Below are 14336 nucleotides of genomic sequence, written 5' to 3' on the forward strand. Positions count from 1 at the left end.
GTTTTCACTCTTAGTTGAAACAAAGTAGATATTGTGTGTTTTTAATGTGATCACATGTATAAAGTGTACGTTTTGTCTCTTCAAAGCCTGAAAGTCACACTGGTGTCTTACATGGAGCGCAAAGACCTGGACGCCCCCCCTGATGTGGAGGAGCTCTTCCCAGCGGAGATCTGCCTCTCCCAGTATGTCGAAGCCTGGAAGTTCATTATGGCCTTCAAGCAGGAGCGAGGACAGAGACAATGAAGACTTAAGGAGCGGGTTGTTGTTTTTTCCTCTACCGTCTTAAACTTTACATCATTAAGTCCCTCCGATGACGTTGTGAAGTCATGGTGAATCATTTATGCTGAGGAGATGTGCCTATTTTAGGAGCAATAATGTTGAGCTTCATAGTGCCACAAAAGACAGTGGGCAGTTCATATTTACAACCCACCCGTATGAAGAGTTGAACTTTTTGCATTATCTCGTCTGTTTTTTGTTTCATTTTCCATTTTCCAGAGCATCAACGTATCGAGCGTTTCCATACAGTTGAAGGTCTTCTGTCTCGCACTTTTCTTGTAATGTGAATTTTTGTCTGTCCTGAAAAAAAGGCAGAAAAGACAATCTGAATGCTACTCAGGTATAATATGTGGAATAATCACACGGACCCAAGTCACTTTCCTCAAAGCCACTTGTCATTTCCATTCCTTTTGTGTATCATGTTATATGTCTTATGTATGTTAAAGCTGCACTTGCCTTTCTTCCACTTTTTTAAATTCCCTGTCTTAAAAAAATCTACACAAACTACTATTAAAAAAAACATTTCCTAAAGTTTTGACTTTTCATTTATTTTTCTTTAACTTGTCATTTAATGTTCAGCACATTTACAGAATACAATATTGCCGAGTTAGTTTTATGTTTGTGTGGCAATACATACTGAGAATAAAGCATCCATCTCACCTTTTGTGTGCTTGTGTGTGTGTGTGTGTGTGTGTGTGTGTTTCACATAACAATACATTTCTAATGTGGCATCTTCTTCACTTCATGCTGATGTGACTCATTGCTGCTCCCTCCCCTTCTTTGCTAAACACTGACTAATATTTCCATAACTCTATTTGTCAACATGTAACAGCAGTAAAAATGTTTCCATCTGCCGTTGTAGGCAAACTGGGTAATTTCCTCAGTCGGCTCTGAATTGTCTTTAATGCTGTACTCATACTATGACAGTACAATATTTTACTCAGCAGGGGTTTGGCAACAAGAACAGTCAAGAAATGTGGATGTCGTGCTTAGATTCACCTCCTGTGAGACTGACATTTATGGACAAAAGCAGATTCCTTTGTGTCTTTTGTTTGTCGTGTAACGTTGTCTTCAGTTTAAAGACTGCTGCCCAAATAACAAAAACAAAACACATTTTCTCACTTATCTTTACCCAAAGAGTTCATTTTGGTGTTGCGTTACGCTGACATTTCTGTTGCTGGTCCCTTCTATGTGTCTGCAGTTGTGAAGAGTGTTTTACAGTAGATTCTCAACGGCATTACTGCTATAGGTCACAAGTAAAATGCTCCTTATTTACATGTTACATCACTGCCAAAGACCAGAAGAGGCTATCTGTGATGGAGTGCTCAGGAAATGGCTGCCGGCCTAAGGTGATGTGACTTTCTGACCCTCTGTCGGTGGGAGCTCAATGTGTTTCTGATCAGGCTGATGGAAATGATAAGAACAAGACCGCTGCTGGACGGCTCCTTAATTCAATTTCCTCTGTACCAAAGCAGTGTTTAGCATAACAATGACAAATGGAAGCATGAGCCTGTGAAAGTAAACCATGCCAGCGACCACCCTCTAGGAGTCTGCAGCCGGTATGATATCCATAAGAGGAGTCGAAGACTGTCGGGTTCCCCAGATTTCCCCCCAAATACCACTTCATTTTTGTTTTACTTTACTCCGTGGAAAGATAATGCATCGATCACGCAAGCAATCTATAAAACATGATGAAAAATAGTTGTGTTGACAGACACAGCCAGATAGCCATGTCCTCACTGCTCATGAGCAAACCCGAAATGTGGAAGTACAGTACACGAGGTTAATAAACACACACCCACAAATGGGTCACGAGGCGTGATTTGCGCAACTCGGTCCTGTAGAACAAGCCTCACTGAGCAAGTTCAATCGCTTTCACTTCCACTTCTGTAGGCTTCAAAGCCACCATGCCAACAGTACAAAGGGAAGGACAACAAAGAGGCCAAATTATTTTCTCTGCTCTGTTTGTTTTTGTTTTTTTGTCTTTGTTTCTTGATGAGGAGGAATTGGGGGGGGAAATTACTGTGCATCGTGGCTCACATTTAATGATATTCATGGTTGATGGACAGTTGGGATCAGGTCACAAGCATATGAGGGTTTGAACAAAGCGGGAGAATGACGTGCAGACATTACCTCTTTTGGTTTGCAGCTACAGTATGTTGGAGGATTTGACTGCCCTGGCTGAATTATGGGCATTTTTGTCTCCACAAAGTAGCTCTGCTGGGTCAGGGATTCAAGACTTCAGCCGGAGTTGTGCCTTCTTTTAAACTTTGATTAAATGAGCAATGAGAATAACTCAAAACCAGTATTTTAGAGTGTGGGAAATGCGACCCCAGCTCTATTTAAATTATCTGGTTTTGTTTTAAACCATATTTAAAACAAACTCAGTTGAGTACATGCTCGGTTCAACTCTAGAACCCATTTTTATAATGCTTTTCATAAAACCACAATCCTTTCAGCCCACAACTTAAATATGTTTTTGATGTTGTCTCAAGCAGGGGCCGTCAACGTTTTTCAGGCCAAGGACCCCCAAACTGATGGAGAGATGGAGCAGGTACCCCCGACTATATGTATACAATTGTGTTTTATATTAAACTGGGCCTAGTGCCATGTATAAACATACCTTGTTATTGTGCATTCAATACGAAGCTATTCAAATAATACACAGGTTCATGTATTCATGTTTTTATTTTAAACACGTGCAAGGTGCAGTGAGTAGGGAGGCCGTGCCACTGCCATTCATAAACACACCTTGTCAACTGATAACAATGCCAATATCAACATTTTCAATTGCATGATAATCATGCATACAAGCTATTCAAATTTTAAACATGAATGTGGAAATGAGTGATGGCCTATTAGTGCCACTGCCATGCATAAAGATACAATACTGAACTATTCAAATAATGGACAGATTCATGTTTGGTAAAAAAAAAAAATACTAAATTGTCTATTCAGCCTCTGATTGGTCGACAGACTCACATGGGCATCAGGTATCGCTAGTGGACGTCTAACAGCAACAATAACGGTTCTCAAACATCCAGTGTTGGATTTATCGTGATGGAATTTATTTGGCAAAGCCTCCACACTGACACCGCAGTTCAAGGCTGGATTACAAAGCTTCGGGAAGACAAACGATCGCACCGGAGTCCTCAACTAATTGGCACAACTTGTTAGCTTCTCGGCTAACAGTCACAGGTAAGTCTCTCGCGTGCCGCGCCTCTCAAATATATTCACTATGTCGTATACGACTTACTTCGACTAAGAAACCTACTATGGCTACAAGTTATGCAGATTCATTAAGATGGGAGACGTGCAATCACTGTGCATTGTATAATATATGTAAAATAATTGTAAATAGATTATTTGTTTATTTCCCATCATTATAATTTCATCAAACTAATGCCTTATTGATGGTCTGGCCAAACCTGTTGTGTGTAATATTTAGCTTTCTTATTTTGTTGCCCCGAAATAATATTAAAAAATTCATGTTAAATCTAGGTCAGCAATGTTAATCCGTTCTCCCGTTCATGCTTGCATTGGGTTCTACTTTTGTTTCTGTGAACCCTTCAGAGATGCCCTATGAACTTCACAATGCAGTTACAATAATATGAAGTCGTGCCTTGATCTGTGGAGGAGCTTCACACTTAACCCTTTGCAAAACAGCCTCAGATATTCATCAAGTGTGCACCTTGGGGATCCAATATCATTCTCCGGCACCGTCGCCAGTCAGGCGCTCCCAGTCAAAAGGGAGCTAAGATTTTAATGATTGTGGTATGAAATCAGTACCCTGAGATACCCCTGAGACCTCAGAAAGCACACCAACAGGCTACTGTATTTGCTATGGGGCATTACACATGCTTTACTGGAGGTCTGGGAAAATGTTTTCTTTAAATTAGCCCTTCAGGGTGCTGCTGTTATTGCATTATTATCAAATTAGTGTTTTTTTAATTAATACGTCATCGGAAATGTATGTGCAAGTAGGTCACAGTGGGGTGAGAGCAGAGCTCAGCCTACTGTGCAATGCTGAGAGAGAGAGAGAGAGAGAGAGTGAGAGAGAGAGAGTGAGAGAGAGAGAGAGAGAGCGAGAGAGAGCGAGAGAGAGAGAGAGAGAGAGAGAGAGAGAGAGAGAGCGAGAGAGAGCGAGAGAGAGAGAGCGAGAGAGAGAGAGCGAGAGAGAGAGAGCGAGAGAGAGAGAGAGAGAGAGAGAGCGAGAGCGAGAGAGAGCGAGAGAGAGAGAGAGAGAGAGAGAGAGAGAGAGAGAGAGAGAGAGAGAGAGAGAGAGAGCAAAAACAACCTCAGTGGGCACATCTGTGGATTATATTAGCTAATTGTGTGCACTTCTCCTTGCACTTAACACTTGGGTTGTCCTCCAAGCACAAGGAAGAAATTAAGAGCGCTGCTGCCATGTTGTTCTATTAAATACGTGAAGAGAAAATACAATTACTAGTTAAGTGGGAACATACCACATGGGATTATGAGAGGCACAACGTTTCAAGATTTCAGAGGGGGTTTATGCTTTTTTGCCATGCACATGCAGCTTTACCAGCAGCACCATCGTAAGATATGCATGCGAGCAGAGCACAGATAACAGAGAACACTCCTCCAAGTGCTATGTGTCTCATTTTTGCAGTAAGCAGTTAACCTACAAAAGTATGGGCTTTCCATAATGGAAAAAAGGCTGTTTGAGCATAATACTGAGTCCCCAGTCCAAGTGGAGCCTGCTGCTAAACTCACCTTGGGCAGAGAAATCTTAACTGTACCTGTTTCATAACTGCAGCTTGAATTTCAATACCAAACGCCGCTCAGCCTTTGCGTTCCATAACAATGAAACCACATGTTGGATCTGATTGTTATGGTAAGATGAGAGCGTGTTTGAGAAGCCCAGAAATATGTCTGCCCAAATCATAAGATGAAGCAAAGGCAAGACAGGGTTATGTGTCAGGCACTGAGGTTACATTTACATTGGTAAGAAGCCCCCTGCTGCTTTCACTGACTTTTGTTTTCGGGGGAAAAAGGCGCTGGGTACCAGCCAGAATTGCTAATCCGTGCATTTTGTTTGTAGGGAAACACTTTGGAGCGCTGGCACCGGTAGACATGCTTTCTGCGTCTTGGACGTACACAAGGGCACATCTACTTCTAACCTGAACACGTCCTCTGCTAGCCTGTCAACCACCACCCTCCAACGCCGACTTTTAATTAAGCTCGGCTGGGGCTCTATAATCATTCTGCTACTCTTCAGCAGATCCTCAGCTGTGCCTGGAATTAGCACTTTGAGTCTCTGCACCAGACGCCACACAGAGGAAAGGATTACAGGAGGTGCTTGGAGCGCCTATACCGTTCTGGCCTTTGGCAGTCAGATTTGACTGAGGAGGACTTAGCAGACCTGTCAGGTTCCCACCCAGGGTTTTGCCTCTCCGCTCTGATTGTGTGTGTGTGTGTGTGTGTGTCCCTGAAAGCCCTGACTCCGTTTCTCCTTTCTACCAAGAGATGGATGGATTAAATACCGAGGTGCTTGCCATCTTTTTACTTTTAAGGCTTTGGTCATGTCACAAAATTGTTGTTGTGTAAGATTTCCAGAAGTGTGTGTAGAGTTTTCATTTCTTGGAGGGGTTTTGGATTGTGTAACATGAGTCAAACAACGGAGAATCAGCTTACAGCAAGGCTGAGAAATGCCCGGAGCTTTTACAACACAAAACTGTCCTTTTGAAAGATAGAAAACAGTTGCTGCCTGGCACACAGCAAAGAGTTACATAATACAATTAAATACTGTTCTCTCTTTCTCCTCTTTGTCCCCCTTGTCTCCCCCCCCCCATTTGCTGTCTCTCACACTCTTCTTTCTTACTTTCTCTCGAGCTGTCTCGCATCTCCCTTCATTCACTCTCGTCTCCTTGATGTGCTTTGTTATCCGACGGTCTTTGGCTGTGACTAGATAATGACTGCGCAAGAGGTTTTGTTTACCATGGATACCAAAGGATTAGAGTGATTGCTACCGGTGCCAGTGTTGTAGCAAGCCGGGGAAGCCTTCCACCGTGTATGGAGGTGCTGACAGTTATCCTATACAAGATTAGAGAACTTGGATTATGGGTCGTTTTTTTTTTCTCCACCTGGCGATGAGAGACGGGGAGAAAAGGCCGCGCGCCACAATGCCAAGACCCACGAGCAACAGGGCAGTCCTGGGTGAAAGTAAACCACAGCCTCCGTGTTTCTTTTGAACATTGGCTTGTTCATTTGTCAGAGTTGTGTTATGCTGTAGCCAATGATACGCCAGCCTTCGTCGTGGAAATGACGTCACTTTTTACCTTGCCCTTTCACCTTGGTATTCCCTGATGCCTGTGGCGGTCCGCAGAGGAAGATGCCTCCAACTAAGCCCTCCTGTGGTCAGGGCCCGAGCCGGCGTTCAGTTTCACAGCGCCTCTCCTCTCGGCCCCAGCACAAATACACAACACCCTCTCCGATTGCACTTGATAATATTTATCCTCAATTATAACTCCGCAGATATGGATTCTTGAGTGGAGTACAGTGGCAGCAGTGCGGCCTTGAGCCTCCGACTAGGTGTTGCTGAGGCGGGTTCCTGCATGAACCCCAGACAATTCATGTTCTCTTCAGCAGTGGGGCAAAAATAAGCAATGTAGCCATTAAGAGCTCCAATGCACTGGAGAAACACGTTGCTGTATATTTGTCCTTGTGTTGAGTGCATGCATTGCTTTAGTGAAACGTGAGACCAGCTAGAAGACACACTAAGTGTCACACGTTGAGGGGTGGTCACATGTTTAAATAAATGAATCCAGCTTCTCATGAGCCGCAGCCTCGTCCGCATTAACCCCCAAAACTCAGCAATGTCGGAGATAAGTGTGTTAATGACTTCTGTTGAACAGACCGCCATAAACCATGAAGTCGTAAATCGGTCAAACGCGCATACGTTATGAGAAACACGCATGAACGGAGAGACCTATAATAAGATGATTGATAATAACCAGATGATTAATAATTTCCGGAATGGAAACAACACTGTCAGATTGTTGGTTTTGCCTTAAGATGAGTGTTTGACGGGGTTTGAGGGAAGAAGAGAACCTCAAAGTGGTGAAAATTAACCATTTGTGTTAAAGTGAAGATGGGTGTAAGTTGAGCATGAGTCAAAAGTTTCCCAAGATCATTTAGCCAAAATGTTTAAATGGTAAAAGGTAATGTTAAACCTGCAAGCATGTTATTTTTGGCCACTCGGGGGCAACGGAAACAAGCTGTGAGCTCAACATTCTGTACCTATATTATCAAGTTTAAATAGCAAACATAGGAAATCATTTCCGATTTACATTTCTAGCATATGCAGAGCAATAATGTGTTTTTTTGAAGCTCTGTCTTTGTTCTTCACCAACTCCTCAGGGAAATATCCGTCAGCTGCTAAACACACCACTATGTTCATTAGCTAATCACTAACTCTCGTGTTTGGTGCTGTTTTGTTTCTTCTCTTCCCAACAGCGCAGCAGAACACTCGATATGAGATCAGTGAGAGTAAAACAAAAAACATTAAAGTTGCCGGAAAACCAAAACAATGAGCTGAAAGACATACAGCGCTCCGTACTGAGGGGAACCTCACAGTCAGGTGATACTACATTGTGAGATCCACTCCTTTCACATACAAGTAGTCATTTGATCCATTGGTAATACTAAACTATGGCTATTTACATGATAGCCAATATGAGGTTCAGCATTTTTAACAACAGGTTGAATTTGTTCAGTGACTAAAAGTGTGCGACAGGAAACTCAGTGACCCAAAATAATAGAGTTAGCTAGCGGCTCTTTACTACATTCCGGCAGGCTAACCTGTGACGATGACGGAGACTCATAACATTGCATCCAATTCATGCTGTACATAAAGAGCAACATTCAACTTGGCCAATCAGTAAGTATATATATATATATATATATATATATATATCCCTTTACCTCTGGGCCTTATTGCCTCAAAACTGTAAACTGTGGCACCCCATATGTCTTGAGATCATCCGTCTCATTTCTGGTCTGCCAGCATCCAGTATAAGCTGGAGCTCTTATTGAGGATCAGCCTGTGATTTGTTGGTTGTCTTGGCTATTAGAGATGGCATCAGAGGATTGAGGATTTTCTTGCAGGGGAAGTAGATGGAAATAATGAGGGGAAGGAGCTGCTGCCAGCCCCTGCTTTTCTTCTTTTTTTTTAAACCTGCGCACACATAGAGAGATCTGTGTGTAATATTGTTGTTACTGGCAGGGCCTATTTTGGGCAAGTCAGCACTAACCCGGTGATGCCCAGGAACGACATGCATGTCATTTCCTGCCAGGGCCAGTCATTTGGTTATTACTGCTGCTCACTGGCAGTCCGCTCATGTTCTGTCTCTGATTTCCCAAAATGAAACATGTATATTTTTCTTTTGTCGACAGCAGCAATATTTCCAGGCAAATGAAGTTCGAGGAGGTTTCGTCGTTTTAGAAAACTTGAGTTTATAATGAAACGAATGAAATGTCTGAATCGGACCATTTATATATCTGTATGATCCTGAAGTGCTCGTGGCCTTTGAAGAATTGCCTGTTTACTCTGCCTCGTAATGCCCCGTTGGTTGGATTTCCAAACTGTATACATAAAGCTTGCACAAACAATACAGACTAATTACAATGCATCTTGAGTTACATGATATTTAGCTGGTGATAACAGGAAGGTCACATGTAATTAAATGTTGTTAACGAGCATACTGACTAAAATGAATGTTGTTTGAACGTTCAATATCGAAAGTAAATCAGCTCCACCTCTCTTTCCGAATGCGATTGGTAGAATTGGCTGTGCCTGACGGGGCCACCGTCTGCTTCCATTACGTTCGACCGTTAAGAGACAGAATTATGGTTCTCAGTGAGATCCATTCCTAGTTCGTACAACACATGGGAAATTAAGCTGTTAACAATTCGATGTTCGGTGTGAATTTAGTGATTTCGATTCCTAATGCCAAATTCAGTGATACAGCCTTTGATCAGCCACGACACAACGAAGTAATTAAAAAAAGATCAGACGCAGAGATTGAAACCCACGAAACGACGTGAAAGCCTCGACTCATTCTGGCAATTTATTCCGCTTTGGTCTCAGCCCATTCAGGAAAAAACAAAAACAAAGAGGACTGGCACCAAAAAAAAAAAAGAAGAGGCTTGGAGTTTTTAAGACGCAGGAGGTTCACCCTCACCGGGCCCCACAGCTGAGCATCAGTATTCCACAGCCATCAGAAAGTTGGCTTAGTTGATAGCACAGCCGGTGATGTGGGCCGTTAGCCAACAAAGGACTAATGGCTGCATTGCTGGCCACGAGCAGCTGGGCCCATCAACCATTTGACACAGTGAGGGTGTATGTGTTTGCACTCTATGCACTTAAAAATCCTGACGATGGAAGAGCTGAAAGTATTGGTGATACACTCACATGTGCTGTAACATTACGTGGCGACGTGAGCGGAGACATGCGGAGACGCTCCTAGCTCTGCGATACGGCACAACAGCCCTGAGATGTCAGAATACACTCAAACTGTTTTGAAAGGGGAGGAAGGATCATGCTGTAGTCTCTTGACCTCAGGGTCTCAGGCTCAGCTGAGAGGTTCTGCCATGGATAACAGTGATGAGCTCATGAATACAGAAGATACCACAGAGGAAGCCTGAGCGCGTATCATAAAGCCTCGTACAGTGGCAACAAGGGTTTTGTAACTCTGCAACTTCTGCAATTTACACTCAAGTTTTTAATTGGTTGCAACCAGGTATTGTGGATTTGACGGACTGAGTCCCATTCAGCCCATTACACACCAGACACCCACGTCAGATCTGCGAATTATTATCTCGAAGCAGACGGAAACGCAGGTCATATTGTAGTTCGTGTCTTCACAACCTCGGACTAATTTAATGGGCTTTTTATCAGTCGTGCCGGGGCTCCCTGCAGACTGTTCAGACTCCTCGAGGCGGAGAGGATGAGCAGCGGTGGAGGAGGCACAGGTGATAACCTGGGATGGCCTCGCGCCCACGCAGATATCACACAACTGTCTCCTGACTGTGAGATAACCAAGGCCAGCTCGGCTTGTGGAAGTCAATTTATTGTTTAAGTGCTTGTTGAAGCAAAATGGGCAACTTTGAATCGGTTTGAAATGGGGATTGGTTGTCGTGGGCTTTACTCAAGCACATGTACGAAGGATAAAAACACACTTTTATACTCAAGCGAATTTGATCAAAAAAGATTGTCTCAGCAATAACGTTTTCCGCTGATCTAGTGTCAATTACTATTAATCTGACGAAATGCAATGTTTAAATTGGTACTCAGGGATCATTTGCTGGGACAAAGGACTGAAAATTCGCAACACAATAATTATACCAGATACTGTCGTTGTACCCCGATAAGGTTTCATATTATCAGTTGTAGTTATGAGATCCATTCTCAGCTTGCATCATATATTGGTCGTCAATGTTTCATGTACTGAAAACAAGTTTAAGATTCCTCGGGGAGGAGACGAGCAGTTTGTCATTATAAGGACATTTAGACACATCAATCCTTCTCGATCCTCCGGGTCAAACTAAGGACTCGGCAGCTCTCTGAATCAGGCTTACGATGTCAGACCTTGACAACGAACCAAAATCTGGTCAACCATGTAAATCTCTGACATACCTCGCGCAGACAATCTGAAGAATAACATTAATAAATCTGGTAAAGGGCAGGAGGGAAGGCAAGGCGGCCGCTTGGGGGAAAGTGAAACAAAAATCAAATAAGTATTTCATTTCCTTTTGAACTTGAAGTGAAGGAGCCTGCTTTACATCACAGTGTGATGACTTTACCACACAGCCGTCGTCCCCCTTTGGACTCATCCATCTGCAGGTATTTAGTGCAGATAAGCAGACAATGAGGGATCAGAGGTCATGCCAGAGAGGTGTTTAACATACGGCCTCCCTCGCTGCAGAGCAAGAGCGGCCATTTAATCCTTCTGTCATGAGGAGACAGACGGAGAGAGACGGGGACAGTGTCACTTCTCATGCTCATAGTATTTATGTTCACCATGGCCCTCTGTGCTGGAAAAGGATGTTATGTTGATCTGTTTTTATACTACAAACCTTTAAATCTGTCATTTGAATGAAGAACCGTGAGATCTTAATATTTCAACAGAATGTTCCCATTCGGGACACTCGTCCAGAGTCCAGAGGAGCTGTCGGAGATTTATACCTATCCATACCGATACATCTTCTCTCTGCACTCCTTATGCTCTTCATCCACGACAGCGAGACAATTTATTTCCACATTTCTTCACTGACAAGACCCATTTGTCCCGGCACATTAAATAAACCTCACAGCTCTGTTCAGTTTCTGCAGTACATATCAAAACAAACAAAAGGTGTATGGATGGCTCTGTTTTGAGCAGCAAAAAAAAGAAGAAAAGAAAGAATTTTGTGTTTTGTTTTTTTTGAAGCTATTGAAGATAGAAAAAACATACTTCTTTTAATAATCAGAGATCTTCTGAATTAGTATTAACACCAATGCAGCAAATTTCTAGCCTTAAATTTGACACAAATGTCTTTTTTTGTGTAAAATCCTTCCTTTTTTGTACTGTTGTTGTTGTTAATCCAATTAATCCCCCCCAACATATGTTTGTGCAGACTCTTTTTTTTTAAATGAGAAAAAAATAAAGAAAACTACATTGTAGAGCTGATGAAATAAAACAAATACTCAAGGCAACAAGTCTTACGAGTTACACTACAAACAGCAGAGTTCATACATTAACTTACACACAGGAAGCACACACACACACACACACACACACGGACAGAAACACAAAACAGTCGTGATATGTGTCACGTAGCGCACACACACTTAGTTATTCCCAACCGGTGGCTCATATTCCTGTAAACCAGCTTCTATTAACAAACAAAAAAAGACGCTTTCTCTTGTTTTTTCAGACCCTTTGTCGAGGAATCAGCAGAGATGTGGAAAGGCTGTTGATACTAATGCTGTACGGCAGAGGCTTCCGACGCGCTGCTGATGGACTGTTTGCTTGGACAGTTCTCCTGCGATTGAGAGGTGATGATGGCCAGAGGGAAGTTGTCAGTCAGAGTTGGCCCGGTGCTGCCGGTGCTAACAGGTGTGAATGTGTCACCGTCTCCATGTATTTTAGCTGAGCTGCCTGGAAATGCACATGTTCCACAGCTGCAGGGAGAATGTGTTATGCGTGTCTCCCAATGGTAGGGTGGTGGGATTCCTCTGAGGGGAGGAAGCCCTGTATCCCTCCCCACTATTTTTCGGTGAGTCTGTCAGCGCTGCAGCTCCTCAGGGTCTCAATATAGTGAACCAATATGTCAGCTAAATTCTGCCCCTAAAGGTGAAGGTATTGTGTTTGGTCCGACGGTGACCAGAGAGCTATTGGAGGGCTTGTGTCACCCTTTATGTCCCCTATAAATCATATAAGTCTGTAAGATGTGAGGGCGGCCGTGTTACTGGTTATTGGGAAAGCTAACTTGACTTCCTCCGTGTCAGCTTCAAGGAGCTTTTCAGCAGATTTTTGTAAGAAGGCTAAAACTTGTGGTTTTGGAATGGCCAGCAATATTATCTACTGCACTGGCTGAGCTCACAGAAGCAGAAAGTTGAGCTTTATTATGCACAGATTTTGGTCCCAGGCCCTTAGCTTATTAGTCTAACATCCAAATACAGTGCAGTAGCCTTAATAAAAAATAATTAAGCTATGTGTAAGAGAGGGAAGGTTAGATACATTTAACAGCTCATTTTTTTGCCATGCGGACTGTGTCCACACTTTCGCAACACTGAGTCAGATGGTGGTCTCACTCCACTGGATCCGTCACCAGCATGGACACAGTAACACTTTAGCGGTGTGGTCTATTGACAAAACATCTCACTTTCCCAGGGGTCTGCAGCATGACTCCGGCAGATGATGGCAAGCCTGCATGTGGTGACCTGTCCTCTGGGGAACCCCTCCCTGGGCTCTGCCCTTTAGGGCTCGACAAGGAGCCACAGACAGTGTAACAGAATGACTCAGGTTTATTTTTGGGCTTTTCTGCTCATTTGTAAACCACTTTCATTCCTGCCCATCTGCCAATTTTTGCATCCTTGACGTCAATATTTGGTTTTCTCTTTGCTACTACAAATGGCTCATTTTGGTTTTTGCCAGGAATGTTGAAATTCATACATTATGCTCTTTATTATTACACGAACCATATCGTTTTGGTTGCTTAAAATAAGTATGTTTGACAGAAGAAGATATTTGTCTAGTTTCATGAAATATTGGCCGGCCAAAAGCATTATCAGTAAATTGCATGGTAGATGTATTTACTTTCTAAAGCTCCCAAAAGACTTCATCCTGCAGTCCTCTCAATGCAGCAATACCCTTTGTTTTCGAACTGTTCAATGAGACACAGGTACTTCCACAGAAAAGCTCTTTTTGTGTATCTGATGTTTTTATCCAAATTTTTTATGGCCCTTGAAATTCCTAAGGCGTCACTGTCAATGAAGTATTCTGCTATTATCCCCCCCCCCCCCCAAACATCTGTTAAAGTTAACTTTGATGAACGTATTGGCTGCACAGTTAGCCATTGTTATTTCTCTGAGCTTCGGGGGGAATAATGATCGGTGCAAAGCAAACGCTGCGCGCCCTGCAAAAATGAATGGCATTGTTGAAGGCTCAATTAAACAGCGCACAGAAACAAAACCAATGCAGGGGACATAATGATTGGGAATTAACCTAGTTGAATTGTTCTTGTGACAGGAATGTATGACAGTCAGAAAGAAATTAGGAAAATGAGCCTTGAGGCTAAACTGTAACACCACAACTTGTCTTTACTTCCATCTATAAGCTGAAAAAGCCAAACACTCTTAAAGTGCTGAAAATGAGGAATAATATACATTAAAACAACATTTTAAAGGACAACAAATCACATGTATATCAGCGTACATTTCAATGGCGTTCTCAAGCATTGGTTCACAGGTTTCCGTCTGTGAGTAGAAAAGTAAAATAAAATCAGTTCTAAAGTCTTTATACACAAACGCTTAGCACACAGTATGATTAATG

The 14336-nt window shown here is 42.8% G+C and overlaps 1 protein-coding gene across 1 annotated transcript in view; it reads left to right on the forward strand.

The window, feature by feature from the left end:
• The window catches only part of LOC306787163 (E3 ubiquitin-protein ligase rnf213-alpha-like), a 29222-nt gene extending 28322 nt beyond the window's left edge, over nt 1-900 (forward strand). The window contains exon 68 of the mRNA XM_079282230.1: nt 87-900. Within this exon, the coding sequence (XP_079138356.1) occupies nt 87-243 (157 nt within the window). The 3' untranslated portion in view covers nt 244-900. The remainder of the gene's footprint in view (nt 1-86) is intronic.
• The last annotated feature ends 13436 nt before the right edge of the window (nt 901-14336 follow it).

The sequence above is a fragment of the Melanostigma gelatinosum genome (assembly GCF_949748355.1).
Source record: "Melanostigma gelatinosum genome assembly, chromosome: 13".
Taxonomy (NCBI): domain Eukaryota; kingdom Metazoa; phylum Chordata; class Actinopteri; order Perciformes; family Zoarcidae; genus Melanostigma; species Melanostigma gelatinosum.